The sequence below is a fragment of the Plectropomus leopardus genome, chromosome 14, assembly GCF_026936395.1.
Source record: "Plectropomus leopardus strain MGB_pleo_1.0 chromosome 14, ASM2693639v1, whole genome shotgun sequence".
In the NCBI taxonomy this organism is placed as follows: Eukaryota; Metazoa; Chordata; class Actinopteri; order Perciformes; family Serranidae; genus Plectropomus; species Plectropomus leopardus.
This window is the reverse complement of record NC_142189.1, coordinates 32,095,401-32,118,942: the sequence shown is the minus strand read 5'-3', so window position 1 is coordinate 32,118,942 and position 23,542 is coordinate 32,095,401. Positions and strand designations below refer to the sequence as shown.

The 23,542-nt window shown below is 39.7% G+C and overlaps 1 protein-coding gene across 1 annotated transcript in view; it reads right to left on the bottom strand.

Moving 5' to 3' along the window:
- Positions 1 to 3,921: 3,921 nt before the first annotated feature.
- LOC121954026 (BACH transcriptional regulator 2a) overlaps positions 3,922 to 23,542 on the bottom strand; it is a 55,473-nt gene continuing 35,852 nt past the window's right edge. The window contains exons 2-5 of the mRNA XM_088087418.1: positions 19,515 to 19,797; positions 14,197 to 15,591; positions 6,502 to 6,708; positions 3,922 to 5,325 (exon numbers count right to left, since the gene is read on the bottom strand). Of these exons, the coding sequence (XP_087943544.1) occupies positions 4,888 to 5,325; positions 6,502 to 6,708; positions 14,197 to 15,591; positions 19,515 to 19,781 (2,307 nt within the window). The 5' untranslated portion in view covers positions 19,782 to 19,797 and the 3' untranslated portion in view covers positions 3,922 to 4,887. The remainder of the gene's footprint in view (positions 5,326 to 6,501; positions 6,709 to 14,196; positions 15,592 to 19,514; positions 19,798 to 23,542) is intronic.

Genomic DNA, 23,542 nt, shown 5'->3' with positions numbered 1-23,542 from the left:
TTATTTTGGAGTCCCATGGTTATATTACTTTTTATTTTTGTATTTATTTATAGGATTGTTTTGTTTTTGAATTTATTCATACTGAATAATTTGAGTCTCCATTTTTTTTTTTGGGGGGGCAATGTACTTGGTTGATTTCGCACTTACAAAAAAGGGAGCTTTATGTCTATCCATCCATCCATCCATCCTCTACTTTACAGGGCCATGGGGGGCAACCAAGTCGCAAGAATAAATGTTTACAATGTAAGTTTCTGCAAACCACAGATATGTTACATTCGTATGCTATTATTTCAGCAGATAAGTGAACACTTAAGAAATGTTGATAAAATTGTAACATAACCTGCAATGCAACAGACTCTATTTGTGGTTTACAGAAATACAATTCCTACATTTCCTTTGTGTCAGCTGGGCTGGAGCGGATCCCAGCTGACACCGTGGACAGGTCACCAGTCATCTATTAGGCTAACACATAAAGACAGACAAGCCTTCACATACACGCGTTCACACATACGGGCAATTTAGAGTCAAAAATGAACCTTTATGTTTTTGGACCGGACTGCTTTACTAATAGTGAAACGAAACTAGGAGGGGGCCATGTCCACATTTTATGACAATGCTGCCATGCAGTTTGTGGAAGCTGCAGTGCAGTTTCCTTTGAATAAAATCCTTTGTTCCCTTACTTGATAGTTTGGCCTCTGTAACCTCTAAGGCAAGAAATTGTAGCTGCACTTGTCAGATGCTTCTTTCATCAACATTTTAAACTTACGAAAAAATTTAAAAAAAAAAAGCTTTATCAGAATTTCTATTCAACATAATTCTAAGGTCTTAATTATATCTTTACAAAACAAAAAATGCCATACACAAAACTGTAAACATATTCACACCCTGTTAAGTTGAAATATTAAACTTAAGCACACGTGAGACCTTGAAATGAAGACTTATTTCTCATGAAATTAACAACAATAAAAAAATACAACAAATCAACTCTAAGAAAGGGTAGCAACCTACATTTTACATCTATGCCACTTTCTCTACACCCATCCCCCAACGCCCAACAATGAGAGTCCAAATAAATAAATTAACAAGTTCACATTTAGGAATTACAGCCGATGAAAATCAGCTGAGCAGTGTTCTTCAGTGTACTCTGAGCATTTAGCACATTTGAGATTAGCATTGGCTAACAGTGATGACAGCAGATTTGATTTTTTTTTTTTTTTAATTTGAGCTCATTGTAGTCTGTTAAAGCTAGCACACTGTAAAAAATACTATTTGTTTTAACCTACAAAAAGCTCATGTCTGCGACTTAAATTTTTTATTTGACTGAAATTGAGAAGACAAGTTGAATCAATACAAAATTACCTTAACCTTTCTTCTGAAATTCAGTCACCTTAAATTTTAAGACAGCTCCGACACTGACTTTTGAAGTTAAAAACTTTTACTTACTTACTTACTTTTACAGTGCATGTACTGTAAAAAAATAAAACAATAAAAATACTATTTGTTTAACTTAAAAACAGGCTGCCTTATTTTTTTCCAGGTTTACTGAATTTGAGAGGACAACTTAAATTATTATAAAATAATGTAAAGTTAAGTTTTCTGCTGAATTTCAGTGAACTTAAAATTCAAGTCTGACAAATTCTATCATTACAAAGTTACCTTAACTTTTCTTCTAAAATTCAGTCAACGTAACATTTTAGGCCAGCTCAGATACTAAATAAATGTTAGTATCCAGGTTGGCTTAAATTTCTCAAGTTGACTGAGTTTGAGAGGACAAGTTGAATATTCCCAAAATGACCTCAAATTGTCCTCTCAAATTTAGTGAACTTAAAATTTTAAGGCCTGGACATGTTTGTTTTTAAAGTTAAAACTAAAAAGGTTATTTTTTTACAGTGCATGGTCCAGCTGGCATTATTTACTGATCCACATGGTTTTAATGGTTTTTGAGTTTTTTTTAAAGCTAATTTCTAAAAAAAAAACCAAAACAAAAAAAAAAAAACAAGTGCAATGAAATATTGATTGAATTTCAAATTCTGCTCTGACCTTCATGTGCTAAAAATGATTTCACCCTGACCCTGGTGGACATAAGAAGCCAAAAAACACATCAAACGCCATGGCCGTGCTCCACTGTGCATCTGACCGCGCAGCAGCAGAGTGCTGGGCAGCAGCACTCACCCCAGCCACGTGCATCGCTATCGACTATTCAACAGCAGATGAATTTGGCATGTCCCTAAATCAATATGTGCCAGCATGTTTGTTTGGAGCTTTGAACTTCATACCATACACTATTACAGATGCTGATTTGTAAGTAGAAACTGATAATTTTTTTGATTAACAAATTCACATATGATGTGTGGATTTGAAAATGTAGGTGTCCCACACCGACATACTGTACCAAATACTTTTAAAAGGGCTATTTGTCTTATGTACAATACAAGAACAGTGCAGCTAAATACATCATTACCATAAGTACAAACACTAAATTCTCACAACTATTAAGACAATAAATAAATGAGTCAAAAAAGAGCACTTAAGATCTGTTTAAGTTGTTGTTTAAGTGACCACACCAGTGTGTTCAGATTTTAGCCCATTAAATGTGGCTTGTTACATTGCTACCATCCATTTCCAAAGCATAACGGAATGCTTTTTAGTATGCTTTTTTCCCACCTTTGAGGCATATTGGTTTCCATTCTTTTAATAATAATAATAATAATAATAATGATAATAATAATAATATATAAATAAACCAAGAGGCTGTTTGTGATGTAAAATGTGTGTAAAATTGTCCAAGTGAATATTATGTCTGTTGCTACTTTTGCTATCCACCTCTTTCATTTGCAGTTTTAGTCGAGTGTCCTGATGTGCAGACTTTTCAAGTCAACATTTTAGACTACATGTCAGGTCATGCTAATTCCAATAAAATTTATATAAATAAAAAAAAAAATTCTAGGGAAGTTTCCTGGAGAGGAAATGGAGATGATGACAGAATCAGGAATGAATGTAATCGTACAAAGCCCCAAAAGTTGACATTTATTATTTTGCGCACACAAGTTAAGAATTTCGTGGGAAAAAGTTATCAACTCAAGTGTGCAAAACCTATTTTGTTCCCACAAGATAAATAAGGTGTACACAATAGATAATAACTCGTTCCCAGATGATTTTAACTTACAATTATAACTTGTTTCCACAACATCCTATTTTGAGCTCGAAAGATAATAACTTTCTCCCACAAGATAATTAAGTTGTGAGCAAAACATTATTTGTTCCCACATGATAGTTACTTGTTCCCAACAAGATAACTTTTTCCCACAAGACAATTAAGGTGTACACAAAAAGATAATAACCTGTTCATACAAGACAATAACCTCGGGAATTTTCTTGATAAACTGCTACCATTGTAATATCTAGAAAAAGACTGAAGATCAGTTTAAATGTTAGAAACATTGCTTCTCATATTTGCTGAATTGTATGCTTGCATGCCATTTACAAGTAAAAAGACATCATTTACATTTTTTGTTTGCTTTGGAGAAGACAGTTTACGCTACCAATTAATTGAAATGTAAAGGAATTGTACCAATTGGAATCTGTCCCCATTTTTACTATAATTATAAGCAAAAGACACAGTCATGTCAGAAACCCTTTTTTTCAGTTTTCTGCATGTTGATTAAGAGTAAATTAATTAAATCAACTGAGAAACTGCAGTATGCTTTGGAGAATGATGAGCAGAAATGTAAATGGACACCGGTGTGGTCCTTTAATTCATTTGGACACGCTTTGACTGGCTCGGGCTTTAGGTGCCAGCGTCACAATGCGTGTGCTCGTATTGGATGCCAGGTGTCACCTCTTGGAGGTGCTGGGCAGTGCTTCAACTTTGTCATGTAGTTCTGTCTCTTAGCGCAGATATGAAAAAAAGGCAGAAGAGAATTGTGTAAAAACATCCATCTGAGTACAAGAAAAAGTACAAGTGAAGTTTGACAAAAGAAACTTTGCATAATGAGAGTTCATTTGACCGTTTCATCGAATGTAAAATTTTACAAATACACACCTTTGGTCACATTTTACTTTAAAGTCCTGTGTCACTCAACAATTACCAGATCGATAAAAAGTCATGTGACAAAAGGTAAGGTGATTGATCAGTTCAAAATCTTCCAACACATTTGTTCTGCTTTTTAGAGTGAGGTGAGATGTCTTGTGTGTTATAGATACCTAAAATGTAATATGTAGACGCAGATGTCTGCTGACAAAGCTGCGATATGTGACGATTTGGGATGAGAATGTGTTGCTGGCTGCTGACGGGCTTGGTTGGAGTTGGCGGATGGTCAATTTAATACTCATCTTCAAACTCCCTGTCAGACTCTGAATTGACAGAAACAGGTGCCATCTGAACATCTCACTCTCAGAGAGAACTACAAAAAGTACATTTTACTAAATGCAATGAACCAGTGCTTTAGTCCGCCACAAGTCAGACTCGGAGGTCAAATATGACCTGTTATAATGTACACATTACTACATGATTCATTATATTTACTACAAATCAGCTGTGTGTAGAGAAGTAACTGTCAAGATTTGACAGGACTGTAAAGTAAAGTGCATGTACATGTTAACAGGGACACTGGTGATCATTCTGAGGAATTCCTGAGTTGAACCTCCCATGATGCACTAAATTAGGGAGGAGAGCTGACAGGAAGAAGAAGGATGGGACAGAGACAGAAAGAAAGAGAGGGAAAGCTGCCAGTGCTTTTGTTTGATCGCCAGTCCAAAAAATACCTGTTGAACAGTATTGCTGATAAGACAACGCTTGTGTCATCCATTACAAAAACAAACAAAAAATACTTCAAATATCAAGACGAGTAGGAGTGTGTCACAGACTAAAGTGTTAGCCACCAGACTCTAAGTACAGTTCTGTCTCTTCTGTTCCTCTGTGGTGCATTTCTCAGTCATTTCCTGACAGAAGTCCACTGTTACAGTGGGGCTACATACTTCCTCCGTGGATCCCAGCACCAGCTCGGGGTTCTCCTGCCCCTCACCTGACACCTCCACCCCCGCCTGCCTATCCTCCAGCCCCCCCTGACTGGGACCCCTGTCAGACAGAAACGCAATGTCGCTGTGTTGTGACGCAGGTGACCTGGGCCGTGAGAAGGAGCCCCCGTCAGAAGAAGGCGATGGCGGGTTGGATGTGAGGTCGATGCTGGCGGAGACAGGTGGCGGCTGGCTGCCCTGCACCTCCCTGCACACTTGCTGTGAGAGGAAAGACAGGTTCTGCCACAGCTCGGACATACAAACCTTCAGCTGGTTGCGTTCGCTCAGCAGCTTTTCCTTCTCGCACACCTGAGTTCAAAAGACACATCAGCATCAGCGGGTCAGTGGCTGAGTTTGACATCAAAGCAACCGTGGCTGCTCACTGTTTCTCCTGAAGCCTCCTGCAGACTGAGACTTTTGCAGTCTTAAAAATGTTTAGTGCAGCTACACTGTCTGACATGGATCTTAATAAACTTGGGGACAACATCAAGTTTGATATATGCAGACTGTACAATGACATCACCTACTGAATCAGAGGCTATGACTGATGTCAACACACATGAACAAAACGCCACCAGTGTATCATCCATCTACGCTGCTGGATTGGTAAATGCAAAATGTAAATAAATAAATCAAGCCCTCCTTATAGCAGCATTTAGACTGGAGACTGCAGTTTGTGTCATGTGAAAAGTTACTTGGACATCCATATTAGTTCAACATATGGAGTAACCACTGCCCAACCTCTCACACATGAACATGTATTTCATTGTCGAGCTGTGTGCACCGTTTTACTTGGTTCAGCTCTCTTTTTCTGTTTTTGGGATCCTTCAATCCCACTTTTGTCAACTGTCTCTTGTCTCCATGACGACAGCCACGGAGCAAAGCAGAGTCAGCATGGTACAGCTCTATCTGCTCCAGCCCTCTGACTCTGGCTGCCTTCCTAAATCCAGTCTGACGCTCTGCACACAGCTGTTGTTCAAAGCCACGGAGCGGTCTGTTTCTCCATTAATTAACTAACATTTAAGTTCATCACACATTCACTCCATTCAGCGTTTTGCTGCTCCTTCAGACAGATTGCCCAGAGTGCACTGCTCTAGATAACAGAATGGTACATTCCAACAGTGCTCCGAATTTATGTATGGTCCAGTTTGTGAATGAGTGTTTCTGAACGCAGCCTATTGAAAGGAGCATTGAGGGATTTCTGTTTGACGTGTTAAATTAGTATCAGCTGACAGCTGACTTTTTTGATTGTCTTTATCCACATTATGTGATCCCAAATCAACCCAGCTCCAGGAACTTAAAAAAAACCCTGAAATGATTGGCATGGATTGATCAATCAGTGTTGCTTAACAGAGGAGCTACAGTTCACATTATAGCCACCAGAGGGCGTGCTCTGCCTCCTAAAAGCACTGATTCCTTTGAAACCCCTGTAGTTTGCTGCAGTGTTTGATTTGACTGGTGTGTATGTCTGAGTTATGATCATACCAGTTTGCGGATCTCGCACTCCAGGTTCTGGATGCAGTCGAGCTTCCTCTTGCGGCAGCGCTGGGCGGCGATGCGGTTTTTGCTGCGGCGGCGGATGTCATGGATGAACTCCAGCTGCTCTGAGGTCAGCTTGTGCATCTTGATGAGGATCTGGAAGTCGTTGCGTGGCAGGTTGGTGATCTGGTCTACGGGGAAGGGAAGTTTTACCTGAAAGAAACAATGAATCACTGTCATCATATGTACTTTGATCAAGTTATAACAACTGAGTCAAGTCCAGGACAACTGGGCAAGATCACTTTGCTGATGAAGGCCAGGACATGTGGTTGACAGCTTCAGAAAAAGCCAGTAAGTGGACCTTGAGTTAGGATTATTTCATTAAATAGAGGTTTCGAAGATCAGGAACTTTAAGGGTAAAAAAAGTTCAGTGTGGCCACTCACAGTACACAGGCCAAAACCCAGAGAAGACATCAACCAGCAAACATATACATGTATATAGTTACTTTCATTGTTACTCAATATTTATTTTTCCTATCTTCCAATCTAAAGAGAAAGAAGTCTTTCTACTGCATCATGAATTTTATTTTGATACTTTAAGTACATTCAGCTGATGTACTTTCAATTTAAATGTAGTCTTTTTACTGTATTGTAGTTTGTAACAACTACTTGTTCTGAAGCATCTGAATACATCAGACACAACTGAGCAGCATTCAGCTTCAGCTCCATGTTGGCAGATGGAGGTCAATGTGGTGTAACATTCACTAGGTGTCAGTGTGATGCTGTTTATTGAAGCCAGCAGCTGTGACACAAAGAGAGCATGGGCTGAGCTCTTTGTTTCACTCAGCCGCTCAGCTTCAAATGTGGATCAGCACATTGACTTTTTTCTTTACTGATATCACTCTAGCACAGATGGATTCATATCATGTTGTCTTTGTTTGTCATTTTGGTTAACTCCAACTTTTTTCACTCTCTCTTTCTTCACAGTTGTGTCATAGCAATACATTTGTTTTTGCCTCTACTGATCTGCTTTTTCCTGTTAGGCATTCTGTCATTTATTCACTGGTTTGTTTGATTCCTAAGCTGCATCTTTGGCCATCCAAAGATGAAATCTCATTTGTTAAATATTGCTTGTTTAATCCAATAATAAGTGAGTATTCTGTTGAGCACTTCTCGGTGTTCCACTGCAGTAGTGAACATGAGAGCAGAGAGCTGCAGCAGCCCATGCTGTTTCCTTCATACAGCAGTGTTCAGCACAGCGATGCCAGCACACCACGATGACATCATTCACCGCTCTGACAACAGAGCAAAGAGAGGCAAGTGTGTGTGTGCATGTCTGTGTGTGTGTGCTGTGTTTAGGTGCCGCCTGTCCTTTACTGTATAGACATCTATATATAGCTCCATGACTCTCAGCAGTCACATAATAAGGTTGGAATGACAAAGTGAGCCCTGGATGCTCATAAATCCCCTCACCAATCTCTCTCTCTCTCTCTCTCTCTCTCTCTCTATAGGGATATAAATATAGGGAGAAGGCAACGAGCAATTTAACATGGCCCAAAAAAGCGCAAGAAATGATTCAAAAGCTACAGGAAAATAACCTGCTAAATGTGCAAACAAAAAAACACAAACAAAAAAGAGAAAATGAAAAATAGTGCTGAGAAGTAATGATATGTGTGGTTTTGTTAAGCAACAAAATTAAATAAATATAATAATAATAATAATAAGCAGTAAACATGTAAATGTAAGAATAAATTCTAATACAATCTATATTAGAATATAGTATAATCATGATAATTATAGATACAATTTTCTGTACATTTTTCTGTATTTGAAGAAAATAAAAATTCTAATGACTCTTCCACCCCCAACCCTCACCTCTTTTTATGCCTAATTTTCAGGTAATTTTCTTGTGGACTTTTACCATTCTTTATATATTTTGTGGGACATTTCTGGCATTCTGGTCATTCTGGTTCTGTTTTTTTCTGCATATTTTCAAAATTATTTAAACCAATTTGCTCAAGTTTCAAAGGGTAAAATGATTCAAGAAAAGGTATCTGAACGCAGCACGAGACAACTAATGTCGATCCAGGTTTAAAGGGGTTAAAGGTTTAACATTTGCAACATCATAACTCAAAAGAATAATAAAACAAAATGTGAAATAACTGTACCATCAAACCTAATATAGTACTCTTAACCCTACAGAGGAGGGTTACAGCTAGATGATGTTCTCTGATCAATCACTTACATGTGTCCCAGCATCCTGCTTTTGACTCTGACATTTACATGGAACATGACAAATCTTATATTGTCTTATTGGATATTCATTTTCATGTTCACATACAGGCTTGTGATTTGTCTGCCCGCAGTAGTGTGTTATTTCTGACCACCTTGGCCGCAAACTACTTATTTGATTTCAATCAAATAACTTAATAGGAACATTGTTTTAAAATGTTAAATACCATATTTAACATAATCAATATCATGCTGCAACACATACTTCATGAATGCATTTATTGCAATTTTTAAATAATAATGCTTTGTTTTAAATAATACTTAAACTCTTGCTTGTTATTAAATAATATTTGCAATAACTGTTAAATTATTTCAACTCTAACTTTTTAATTTCAAGCAAAATTATTCAATGTTAATACTTAAATTACATAATTCCAAGTCACAACAAAAGAATGAAAAGAAATTAGAGTCGTTTGGTTTATGGCTTTACAAGCATCAACATCTCAAATTAGGGATGTTAACAATAAATCAGTGATCGATTAATCGGTCATTAAGACTTTAATGGAACATGTAAAATTTAATCGATAAATCGATAGGCTATGAAATGCTGGTAAAATATATGCAGTGTGTTGCTGTGGGCTTTGATTGAGATGAAACGCATTTTGTATATTTTGAAATACGAAAAATTTTCAGTTTTTTTTCTTTTTCAAATAACAACTAATTAATTGTCATTTTTACCAGTTAATTGATTAAGGAAAATGCTCACAATTAGCAAACCCTATCTCAAAACTATATTAAAGCCTATGAAATACTTCCACAATAATTTATAGTCTTTTGTTTTAAATGTGTAGTTTTGTAGTATTTGAATACTCTGCTTGATTGGCAGATTTTAATAGTTTATAGAAATTGTTTCTTTTACTTTTTTTAAAGAATTTTTGGGGGGCTTTTTGCCTTAATTTACAGAACAGTGACAGTGTTCCCATGCATCTTTTACTTATCTCACGTGTTACTTTCCCTTCAATGACCACGTTTCCCAGCATCCCAGCAACAGTTTTACCTAACCACATGTTAAATACGCTGCTCTGGATCTGTTGATGTCATATGTGATTGGATATCTGATACAAAACTGGCTTCTTTGTGTATGGACTGGAGCTGGATTGGAAAAAACAGGTTGAATAGAGGTTGTTGGTACAATGTTTTGTGGGACAGGCCTCTACTCTCAGTCATTTACAGTATATATAAATTGTTTGGGGTGTTTTTTACTTAAAACTCAATCATTTGTTGAAAAAAAAACTAGTAGAAAAGTAAATTTTGAAAATATTCAACTATTACAAACTTACTAATCTTGAAATGCTACTTCAAAATTCTTTAAATAAGGAGTAAAATGCAAAGTGGCATAATGCAGAGTGGGTGGAGAGGGTCTTGGTGGGCTGGCCTAATTGGAGAGGGCAGATCTGGGGTCAGGAGCAGCAGATGGTGGAGGGAATGTGGCCAGGACACCTTCCACCTGCCTACAGGGCACCCCAGGGTCTCTCTCTCTCTCTCTCTGTGTGTGTGTGTGTGTGTGTGTGTGTGTGTGTGTGTGTGTGTCTGCTATATGGGGGAGACAACTAGGGCAAAGAAGTGGGACAGACACAGACACATACATGTACAGGCGGATGTATGTAGGTACACACACACGCATACAAACACACAAAATCAATAAAACACAACAGGACTTCAACCAAATTCTATTTGAAATTATGTATATTCCCAATGTGCTGAAGTGAACTGTAACACTGTGAGTTTTAGCAGCGACTCTGATCAGTCATAACTAACATATAAAGTTAAAGAGGTAAATATGGTGGTCCGACCTGTCTGATGTTTCTGCTTATTTTATCCACTGTGATGCTTTGCTGACATCTTTGATCCACCAAATCTAGTGGCACGGGAGCTAAAAAATGCACTGCTGTGGATGGGGCTGCAGCAAAACAAAAAAAAAATTCCATTTAAATGTACACTATATTTGAATATTTGCTCCTCTTTAACTTAAACAATAGCTGATTGAGGCAGCAGAAAGCCAGCAATTCCACTGTTTGGGGGACTAAAATTACTGTTTTCTCTAATGGAGTCCGGGGATTTTCATATGACCACTTCAAATCTCCATCTGTAGGGCTGTCACACAGCAATGTAAGCAGTGAAAATAAATAAAGCGTATACTTAAAATAATTTTGATTTTTTAGGTGGGCCATTTTTTGGTGGCTGTAAACCAAAACATAAGCGCCATTTGATTCTCTGTGAATTAAACTTTTATGCCCAGAAGTTATAGTAAATAAAGACTGTGAACAGGTCAATATTGCTGGGTCTAGCTACCTGATGTATGCTGATATTCATAAAAAAATATGTTCTCAAAACTCATTGGAAACATGGCTGACTCTTCTACAACTGGTAAAGGTCTCACTTGTTTTAGGTGAGTAGGAAACTGTATAGCGTTAGTCAAAAAGGTCATAATTACCCAAAAATCCAAATATTTGTTTCTGAGGTTTAACATAATCTTTTCTTAATTTGATTTTTACTTTCCTTTTTTTATGCTTACATCCACCACTACAATTGTTTCAACAGGAAACAGTCAGCATGTTTGCATGATGTTAAAAAAAGTCAAATTATTGTGTTAGTCCATATAAAATTGGACTTTTAAAATACATGTAAACATGTAAGTGCGACTAAAAGTACAGTCCCACAACATCGGCACATCCTTATATACAGTCTATGGTAGCACCACTTAACTGTGCATGTAAATGCACTAAATGTGAAGCTGCACCCTATGCTTGATTGTCTTTGCTTCGTAGTTATCTAGTCAAGATAATACATAACGAGGCTGACAGGTCACTTAAAAAGCAGGATGACTTCAGTCGGCCCAGTGATCATATAATTACATGCCAACAGAGGCGGCAGATGGAGCATTTTGAAGATGTCAGAGCATCAACAGCTTATAGTGGGTCAAAATATAGTTCCACAAAATACACTATACATATGTATCATCGTCAGGAGAGCAGCATTTGAAACAAATAAAGTGACTCTGTGGTAGTGACCCCTGTAAAATGCCCCTCCAAGTGTCTGCTCCACTGTGTCTATTCAGAATAGCTGAGCACCTTCTGATACATTAACCTCTGCAACACAGTTTACTGACTCATCCACGGGCCACAGGCCACAGCCACTCACTTCTCATGAAGATAATATCCTGTGTATGCATGTGTGTATGTGTGTGAGCTCCAGTATAAAACTCCTCTCACATCTCATCACATATTGCATGTGCTTAGGCGTCACCATGGTAACCATACAGCTCTTTTAACTTCAAGCCGTATCTGCTGGAAGGGTTTGCGTAATTCCTCCTGAGAGAAAAAAAATGTCTAAGAATAGTCCCAGCTGTGAATCGCACCTAGAATATGCTTCAAAAAAGCACTGCTACATGTTACTTACACCTGAACATGTCCTTTTAAAGCTGTAGTAGGTAACTTTTATTTTTATTTTTTTTAATATTTGCTAAAAATACATACTATATTCATACAGCACTAAATGGGACAGCTAATCAAAGAAAAACAAAATCATATTCCTCTGCCTATTCTTTTATCTTGTAAAATTTTACTGCATGTGAACGAAAACAAGCAATCAGAGTTGAGGAGTCTCTAACACTGCTTATGAACTACAGTCAAACTCTGAAGCTAGACAGCACTGATCAAATACAAATACCTTTAACAGTTAAACAATACACTAAAATGTGTTTCTGAAAACGTTTGCCTGAACATCCACACCAAACAAAAAATATGTGTACATGCATGGACAGGGTAGAGTGTCTGTGTTTCAGGAATATAAGAAGCATTGTGATGGGACATTCAGAGCCTTAGGGTGTCCTCACACCTAGGGTTCAATGGCTCTGGTCTATATCAGTGGATGAATTTTTAAACTTAGGGCATCTTTTACTTGGCTCTGTTTCGTTTTACAGTAAGAAAAATCCAGGCAAACCAAAACACTTAACTATTGCTGCCTTCACATGCTCCTCAGAAATATCGGATTTATCATATTTTACGACTTACGAGCACATGAACGGCCCTCCAAAGTCATAATTACCAATGGGAATTTGGGAAATTTTGATGATACCTGAAATTTCAGGGCAGCAGAAATGCGAAAAGCATGGAAACAGTGACAACAGTTGATGCTAAAAAATACATTTTTAGTTCATAGCAGCTATCATTACTTGATGTCACATTTTAGTATCTGCATCTATTAGCTGTAGCCAGCAGTGTTTCCCATACATATACTCTCCCTGGGAGTCCCGCCCAGATAAACTGAGACCCGCCCAGAAAGATTAAATCTGAATTCCACTGTTTTTTCTAATCAACAATGTAATTTTACAGCGCAGACAGACCATCCGCACTCCGGCCCCAATGTTTCCCTTTAATTACAAAGTGTTGTCCTGCCATAGTCTCAATGGAGCTGGACTGTTAATTAAGAGCCATATTAAAATACTGTTGAGTTATTTGTAGCGCAGTAGCGGTAGAGACGCACAGCAGATCGTTAGGCGCATTAAAAATGAAACTGAACCTTTCATTCTGCTGGGCCTAAATCTGTCTTTCACTTACAAAAATCTGCAAATACCCCCTTTCATCGATCTGATCAGCTGTGAACGTATCATCAGATCAATTATCCACCTCAGACGTGACATTCAGCTGCGAAGGAGATAAAAAGAACTCTGCCTGCTGCGCTGCATTCACGGACCCGCAAAAACGTCGGATATTAAAGTCACACCACAGATAGAGTGACAGTAACCGCTACTTTATTTTTGGTGTTTTATTGTTATTCCATTAGGTTGGAGATTTGAGCACATCTCTAATGAGATCAACCACAGACATTATCCCTGAACAATCTAATCTGTAGTGCTTCATTGACTCACTGTCATCAAGTGCAAGTTTTGCAGGTATCTTTGTCTTTCTGCCATTTTCTCCTGTGCATGAGTTACTATCGAGCCTCTTAAAAGTCCTCTTCTCTACTTGCAACAGTTTTTCATTATAGGAGCTTATGGGCTACAATGCTAAGTCTCTCTCTGTGTTCACACCTGCCCAAACAAATCGAACCAAGGAGGAAATTAGACCATTAGTACCATTTTAACCAGACTAAACAGTGCAGGTGTAAAAACATCCTTAGTCTAAGTTTAAGCACAAAAAGGTGTTCTTGGTCCAGTCCAAAATTCACTCTGAAGCTGAAGGTTTGTTTTGGGAACCTGATCAGAATTTGACCCAACCAAACTAGCAGGTGTACTCTGCAAGTTTAATCTAAATGGCTCCTGTAGTGATGTTTGCTTTGCATCCTGATTAGGTCACCAATGACGATGTCAAGAAATCAACTCTTGAGGATCTATGAAATGAAGGGAAATTCAATCTTATTGCAATTTGTGGTTGGCTGTCAGCAAAAATCAAGCAGTTTCCTACTAACCTCAGGGCCAGAGACTCTGGAGACACCACTTTCACTGTCCCCCTCTGAGAAAGAGCCTGATTCGTCACTGGAGTTACCGCCACTGGCACCAAATCCCTGTTCACTTTTGATACTGGAGCAACCCTGAGAGAAGACCACCTCTCCGCTGTGGGGGTTCCTCTGCTCCACTACCCCAGCCAGGCAGTGTGACAGTCCAGAGGTGGAGCCTGAGAGTGGGGATGACGAGAAGTCAAACTGGGGAAGGCTGGAAGGGGAGCTACCACTGCCTGCGTCCTCTGGGTAAGAGAATGAGGAACGGGAGCTGGAGGTCTGTGTCCGGGGCTCAGAAGGGGAAGGGGAGTGGACTGAAGTCTTGATGGGAAGAGGGCAGCTGGTGGTGAGGCAGGAGCGTCCGGAAGAGGGAGCTTCTACCTGCATCAGGGTTGAGACTTTTTCTCTGAACTTATCGTCCATGTAAGAATGGGCCAACATCTGTCGTTCTCCAGCTGCTGAAGAGAAAATGACGCTGGCTCTGTCTAGCTCCCCCTCTTGTTTAGAGGAGGAGGCTTTGGACAATGGCCTTTCCATGTTCTTGCCAATGCCAGTCAGAGCTGTTGGTATGACATCTGCAATGCCGGTCTTGAAGTCCCTCTTATCCCTCTGCCTGTCTTTGACCAGCTCCCTGTAGTGGTTGAGGGACAGTCTGTTGGTGAGTAGTTGCTGGATGGTGGTGCTGGGCACGCCACTGAGATCCAGGCCGCCTCTCTGGAGGTAAGAGCGCAGGCAGGAAGAGGGTGAACCTCGGCTTGGAGAGTGCTCAGTTGCTACTGGAACCCCTTCTACCTCCAGCTCCATCTCCAGTACTTCTTCAGTACACAGTTCTGGGTTGCAACCGCTCCTTTCATCTCCTTCCTCTTCAAACATGAATGGTTCCTCCTTGATCCTGGAGGGTGTAAGGAGAGTCTGTGGAGCGGCACGGCTGTCTCTGAGCTGTGAGCTCACAGGGCTGACTGAGGTATGGTTGGCATCATCACTGCCATAATGGGTTTCTCCATTGTGCTTATTATCACAGATCTGGTACTGATACTTCCTGTATTTTGGACATTGAGAAAGGTCAGCGGGAAGTGACGCAGTGCTTGCTACGTGATTTGTCTGCTGCCTCGTCTCATCTGAAGATATCGCCTCGTTAAAGGCTGCATCCTCGGTGATGTCATCACCATATTCCACCTTGCCGTTAGTGGCGATTTGGCTGTCGTTCTGTAGCTGAGCTTGAAGGAACCGAAAGCAAGAGTCCTCCAAGTTGTGAACGCCCAGGAAGTCGGCACACAGGATGACCTCGTGGATGTTTTCGCGACTTAAAACCAGCTTAGCTGTGTAGGCAAACTGGAGCAGTGGAGCAAAACCCTTTGCTGTCACCTGTAGAGGAGAGAAGTGTGAGATGAAAGAATAGTTTTTCTGTCAATGCCTTCAAGCATCACCTTCATGTTGAGTTAATGATACATCAAAAAGATTATTTTTTTTGTGCACTGAACTGTCAGTAACCTCAACATCAGCTCAATATCAAGATTAGCATCACCAATTCAGTATCAGACCAAATGTCTCCCTTTCTATACCACCAATGTCAAATCAATTCCATCTTGACTCAAAGTGGACATTTATACCAAACTTGAGGAAATTCCCTTCATATTCTTGAGATATCGCTTTTAAGAGAATGAGATGAACCCCAGATCACTGCAATCTTGACCTTTGATCGATACAAGTCTAATCTGTTCATTCATCTGCTCAAAGCAGATGTTTATGCCTAATTTGAGGAAGTTTTCTTCAAGATTCTTGAGATATTGCTTTCTCGAGAATGAGACAGACGCAAGGTCAAAGCAATCTTGAGCTTGATCTATAACAAAGTCTAATCAGTTCATTATCGACTCAAAGTGGACATTTGTGCCAAATTTAACAACATTCCCTCAAGGTCTTAGTGAGATTTCGTGTTCATGAGAATGAGACAGATGAGGTAATAGTCACCTGGACTTTGACCACCAAAATCTGATCATTTCATTGTTAAGTCGAGTGGATGTTTGTACAAAAAAAATCCTTCAAGATATTCTTGAAATATACCACGACAACCCAAAAACATAATGCCTCTGGCCTCAGCTGTCTCATGCATGGAGATGTAAAAATACACATTGCAACTCTAACAAAGAGGTGGTGAGCTGGTAATGGATGAAACTGAATTTTACCCCACAAGCACTCAATCCACTTTTTTTATTCTTTGTTATTTCGCCATATCTTGGCCTTATAAATCTTTTCTGTCTCGTCTTCTTCTTCCATCCCCGTCTTCTACCCTTCACCCTCTCATTTTTGCTGCTTTCTTCATCTTCACTACAGTCAGCATGGCTTCTTGTGTGTGTGTGTGTGTGTGTGTGTGTGTGTGTGTGTGTGTGTGTGTGTGTGTTCATATATGTGTATGTGTAAGAGGGGATGTTGTGCCTACACTATATTGCTGTATATGCAATATATGTGTGTGTATATTGGTGTGCATGTAAGCCTATTTTCAGCTGGCATCAGCAGCTGCGGCATCCTGTGCAGAAACACATGTGTACAGGCACAGACAGGAGCCAGGAGCTACCAAGCTTACTAATGAGAAGCAGCAGAGAGAGGAACATTGCCTAAGAGAGAGACTGGATTAATCAATGAAACTGATCGATAAGTATCTCCTTAACATCTGTTTTTCATCTTTTATTTTCCCTCAAGTAGCTTTAAGGTTAACATGTTATTCCATACTGTCTGCCAGTGCAATATATATTCTGTATTAAACTGTGAAATATTCAAGTATCATTTTCTTGTCATTTCCATAAATTTTATTTCCATTTTTCCTCAAATTCAGCCTGACATACAGTCCTTGCTGTCTTAAAAATATGGGATATTAACTAGAATTTAAAACCACAAAATCATGATTTGGGTAAAAATAAATAGATTTCTGCTAGAAAGCTAGACAAACTTCCCCCCTGTGCCAATTTGTCAAACCCTGAAGCTGCCACTTGCTGATGGCACTGGCATGTTCGGGGTTAGGTTGCCATGTACACTGGTTTTCAAAATACCTCTCAGGGTAGTCCCTACATTTCACTGTCAAACTTACTGGTGTGACCAAACCTTAAACTAGATATACTACCATGCAGTTGTATGCCCAGAAACCTGTTGTATGTGGTCACCATTACCTTGACCTTTGACCACCAGATTCTAATCACTTCATTCTTGAGACCAAGTGGACATTTGTGCAAAATTTGAGGAAACACCCTCAAGGCCATTTTCATATATCGCATTCACGAAAATTAGATGAATGTGAGTGTCACAATGTCACAGTGACCTCGACCTAATCCATTCGTCCTTGAGTCTATGCAAACATTTGTGCCAAACTTTAAGTAATTCCCTCAAGGTGTTCTTGAAATATTGCATTCACGAGAATGGGACAAATGCAAGGTCACTGGGACCTTTGACCTTTGACCACCCAGATATAATTAGCTCATCCTTGAGTCTACTCGAACGTTTGTGCCAAATTCGAAGTAATTCCTTTAAGGTGCTCTTGAGATATCTGATTCACAAGAATCGGACATACATATGCATGGAAGGACAATCTGAAAATATAATGTCTCTGCCCACAGCTGTCCCCAGTGCCAAGGCATAAAAATAATCAATAGGTTTTAATTATGTGGTTAGGAAGACATAGATTTAAAGATAAAAATTAAGCTTCAGGTTACAGCTACGTAAATAAAGTTGGAGTGACGATCGGCTCGTTACTTCTTTTTTATTGATTAACATTGAGTTAGATCAGTTTTATTAGGTGCACATGAGGGACCAAAAAACCTGTCAGGTGTATACAGCCTGAAATTCAGTAGTCTTAATTGCCATGTAATAAAAAACAAGTCCACTGAGGTTTTCTAATGCCGGATTGTAACAGTACTACAACAGAGTCCTTTGTCCTGAAAATACTAAATTCCACACCTGGACCTGTTTACCTCGGAGCCACAGTGAGTTCTGGTAATTTATGAGAGGAATGAGTGGAGAGCAGAGAGGATGTGAAAGATAAAGCCATGCTTGGAGTCATTAGTGGCGTAGTCGGGTGGAGGCCTGTGCGAGTGATTACTGTACAAGGTGGAGTCACAGACATATTAATCAATATGACAGATCTGGGGCTTTATATGGTAATGTCTGCCACTGGGATCACAAAGTGAACAAAAGCAACTCCAACTAACAAGGTAAATGCATTTAAATCCATGTCTGACATGTTGGATATGGATTTAAATGCTTAGCTTTAGGCTTATATAACATAAAAATCAGTTATTGTTTGTATAAAGATGTTTTGGCTTAAAATACATGTTTTTTTGGGGCACAATTCCCACTGGAAAACAGTGACAGGTCCTCAAAAAAGACCCACGTTGGGGGGCTGAAAGATCATATATATGTCATAATGATCCAGATGTACACCCAGTTCATTCTAACTTTTGTAAATCAGGCTTTCTGTTATAATTTTGTTGTTTCCCAGACCGAACTGGGACAACCCTGAAGACTTCATCAGAGTTATTACCATAAAACTTATATTAATAGCCTGGGCTATTATTTGCTTAAATCACTGAACTCAACAGACTTATATTTGGGACAGGCGTCCATATGGGACAGGCTTTTAATTCCTTTAACACAAAACTTGCTCAGCATATTACTTATTTAACCTTTTGGGACCTGGGACTTATTTTACTCAAAAACATGGCAAGAAGGTGATGAGCAACAATAGAAGAAATGACCATATGAAAAATACAAGAAAATATGCAGAAAAATATAAGCAAGAAAATGATTAGAAAAAAATATATAATAATTCTATAAAATAATTTTAAATTAGCAATTATGAATATCAATCACTGGACATTTTCCCTCACTTGTAAAAAATGTATCTCTTTTTTTTGAGTATTCCATGGTTACTATGCCGACAATACCGTCTTTGGTGCTTATTGTTTTTTAGTTAAATGAACTCAGTAACTGCATTGTAGAGAATTTTACCAATCTAACGACATGTGTAGCACGTCCATATGGACAAACACTTAAACACAAATACATATTTGTATGTGTGATGTCAGCAGCTAATGTTATCTCCAGCCATAGCCAACAACTCGGGTTTAAAACATACAAAGAACTTCTATAAAAATGAACTGCTTGGTAACCACCTTTAATTGAGACAGGCCTTTATTTGTCAAATTGTGTCACCACACCTGACGAGTAAATGGGACTGGATATTTATTTGGGACTAGCCTTAATGATCACCTCAGGCTGTGTGTTGTCATTGTGGCCCTTACCTTGTCTGGCAGGTTGATGATGGGCTCCGTTTCGCCTGGTGATCCGTTGTGGCCCAGCAGGGCCTGCAAGAAGTAGCGGCTGCTGGCAGCGAGAACAGCCCTGTGTGCGCGCACCTCCCGACCCTCCACCAACACGGTCACGTCGCACAGGATGCCCTGCCGCCGCTGCTCCTCCAGGCTCAACAGCACATTGGCACAGTGGACCTTGGATTCGTACACGTACACGGGCGCTGCCGCCTCATCGCCCCGCTCCTCGCCTGCCGACATCACTCTCTCTAGCACCCTGCACAGACGAAAAAAAGATAAAAGAAGGGACCATGTCAGAAAGCTACATGTATACAATATTTGCGTATTGGCTACCTCTACACTCTTTCAAGAGGTTACGAGGTATTTTAAGTTTTAAGCTGCTCTATGACAAATGCAAATGAGTTAGCAGCTGAAAAGAATGCAATTGCTAGAATTATGCTGTAACATACTGAAGCAGTACAATTTGCTCTCCTTTGATCATTTCCTAAAATTCTCATCCCTCAAACTTTTTTAAATGCCTTCAAAAACCAGATATTTTATGTAAATTTATCAACAGGCAAAATGGTGGTAGGGACACCAGGGACACAGCAAGCAGCTACGGAAATATCGCACATCGCAAGACTTCCTTGGGGCAGTCAGTTTTTCCATAAAATGTTCTAAAATGTGGAACTAACTAAAATAAGAGCAACACAAGATATGTTTAACAAGGTGTTAAAGGTTGGCTGAGGCAAAACCCCCAAAAGATGGGAGCAGTTTTTATCTTTTTATATAATGTCTTTTAGCTGAGTGTTTTAAGAGCACATAACCTTGATTTTTTTTTTGCATTGTAATTCTATGTAATCATGATGTAAACATTTACCTTTTTATCTTCTTTAATGTATAAGCCTGTTATTGTATGCACACGATTATACATGTGTGTAACCTTGATACTTTCATATTTAACAAAAGGCCTAAATATGGACTGGAGTTGGAATGGCTATAATCTCTATATGTGAAACATCAGTTACTACAGCTTGATTGTCACAGGCTGAAGTCGTACTATGTCACTTTGCATTGTCCCTATCAAAAAACTATATAAATAAAAAAACAAATTTAAAACAATTGTGAATTTGTTGCAGATGAAAAGTCTGCAAACATCTGCAGTCTTTAGTGTGTAAGATCTGCAATATGTGTGTGCTTCAAAGTCAGATTGCCATTTTAGCATCCGGAACATCATTTGCGGATGCTAGCCAAGCAAGTCGACTGATAGTCCCTTATCAGCCAGCAATGACACACACAGGCAAAGAAACGAGTGTGCTTAAGACAATGGTGAAATATTAACAGAACATATAAGGGAATATGTGAAAAGAACAGGTACAAGAGTACAAATTTGAAATGTTTGCTTTTTCAATTTAATGTTTAGAGAATATCAACCAAATCCTGGCACTGTGCATTGGCCCTGGTTCCCCTCGTCCAAAACCCAAACGGATTTTTCCATTGGATTTTAGATTACTGTAGAAATAAACTCTGTGGCAAACAAACACTTATGATACTTGGACACCAAAGTAATTCAGAAATGTCCATAAGAATAAATAAAGAATCCATTTATCTACCACTTTTGGGACTTCTGAAGCCAAAATGCAATTGCCAGAAGTAAAAAAGCTAACGTAAGCTACCGTCACGACCTAATGTTGCCGCCACAGCCAGGCTGTAAAATGGGGTGTTTGATTAGGCATATTGAACAAGCAATGGTTTTAGTTAGGGATGCACAATATTGGATTTTTGCTGATATCCCATTTGTCGATATATAACAACTCATATTGCCGTTAACCAATATCAATATGTCCAGCCAATTTTAGGGATCACAGAGTCTCTTTATTAGTGGAATTAACGTCACATCATGCATACTGTTATCCTGATGGCCCACCAGCAGATGGAGACACAAAATACACTGTTTTTTTGTGTATGTAATATTCACTCATTGTGCAAAAGGAGAAAATGTTTTGTACATGTTTACTTGAGAAACGAAAGAAAAGATATATTGGTCTGTGACAATGGCAGAAATCAGCATGTTGGCCTATTATGATATTTCATTTTAAAAGCTAATATCTGCCAATACAGATAACATGCCGATATCATCATGCATCCCCAGTGTCAGTCCCCGAACAGCAGAGGAATATTCATCTTTTCACTGCAGGGTTACTGTGCTGAACTGTAGCATTCTGTAAGCTATGTGTATTAAAGTGTCTGCATGTATATATCTAGAAAAAGATATTAAAGAGGTAGACATAGTGAGATATGAAGCAGCTTTCCATATTGATTGCAGGCAGCTCTGTCTATTGTGTTTAATTTCAATGCTGTAGTACATAAAGCCCCGACACAGACAGCTGAGCACGCAGTCTGTCTGTCTCATCAGCCCTGGGCTCTGTGTGTGTGTGTGTGTGTGTGTGTGTGTGTGTGTGTGTGTGTGTGTGTGTGTGTGTCAGCAGGCAAAGAGGAGGGGGCTTCTTTCTGCTGACTCAGGCTTTTGAGCAGGCAGAGCCCTGTGCTGGGGGCTTGCTGAAGTAGTGTTCTGGCTGTTCTCCCTGTGGCCCACGGGCCAATCATCTCCACACTGTAGATCATCTCCGCTGCCCCTCAGGAACACTTGGGGCTCAGACCATTCGCTGCTGCTTCTCATGATGCCTGCACATTCTTATCCAGCACTATTTAGCCGCTGCACTACACATTCACATGCCTGCTGAAAGTGAAGATGAAAGAAAGAGGAAAAGGCACTACTGTATTCCTCAGACTTCATTTGCTATCACTGAATAACTCTGTATACTTTACTGTACTCAGCTGCTGACCTCTGACTACTCAGCCCTAGCTTTATAGAGCCATAGATATACACTCACTGGCTACTTTATTAGGTACACCTTGCTAGTACCGGGTTGGACCCCTTTCTGCCTTCAGAACTGCCTTAATCCTCCGTGGCATAGATTCAACAAGGTACTGGAAACAGTCCTCAGAGAGTTTGGTCCATATTGACATGATAGCATCACACAGTTGCTGCAGATTTGTTGGCTTCACATCCATGATGCGAATCTCCCGTTCCACCACATCCCAAAGGTGCTCTATTGGATTGAGATCTGGTGACCGTGGAGGCCATTTGAGTACAGTGAACTCATTGTCATGTTCAAGAAACCAGTCTGAGATGATTCGAGCTTTATGACATGGCGCGTTATCCTGCTGGAAGTAGCCATCAGAAGATGGGTACACTGTGGTCATAAAGGGATGGACATGGTCAGCAACAATACTCAGGTAGGCTGTGGCCTTGCAACGATACTCAATTGGTACTAAGGGGCCCAAAGTGTGCCAAGAAAATATCCCCCACACCATTACACCACCACCACCAGCCTGAACCGTTGATACAAGGCAGGATGGATCCATGCTTTCATGTTGTTGACACCAAATTCAGCATATATCGAGACTCATTAGACCAGGCAACGTTTTTCCAATCTTCTATTGTCCAATTTTGGTGAGCCTGTGCGAACTGTAGCCTCAGTTTCCTGTTCTTAGCTGACAGGAGTGGCACCCGGTGTGGTCTTCTGCTGCTGTAGCCCATCTGCCTCAAGGTTCGACGTGTTGTGCGTTCAGAGATGCTCTTCTGCATACCTCGGTTGTAACGAGTGGTTATTTGAGTTACTGTTGCCTTTCTATCAGCTCGAACCAGTCTGGCCATTCTCCTCTGACCTCTGGCATCAACAAGGCATTTTCGCCCACAGAACTGCCGCTCACTGGATATTTTCTCTTTTTCGGACCATTCTCTGTAAACCCTAGAGATGGTTGTGCGTGAAAATACCAGTAGATCAGCAGTTTCTGAAATACTCAGACCAGCCCGCACCAACAACCATGCCACGTTCAAAGTCACTTAAATCACCTTTCTTCCCCATTCTGATGCTCGGTTTGAACTGCAGCAGATCGTCCTGACCATGTCTACATGCCTAAATGCATTGAGTTGCTGCCATGTGATTGGCTGATTA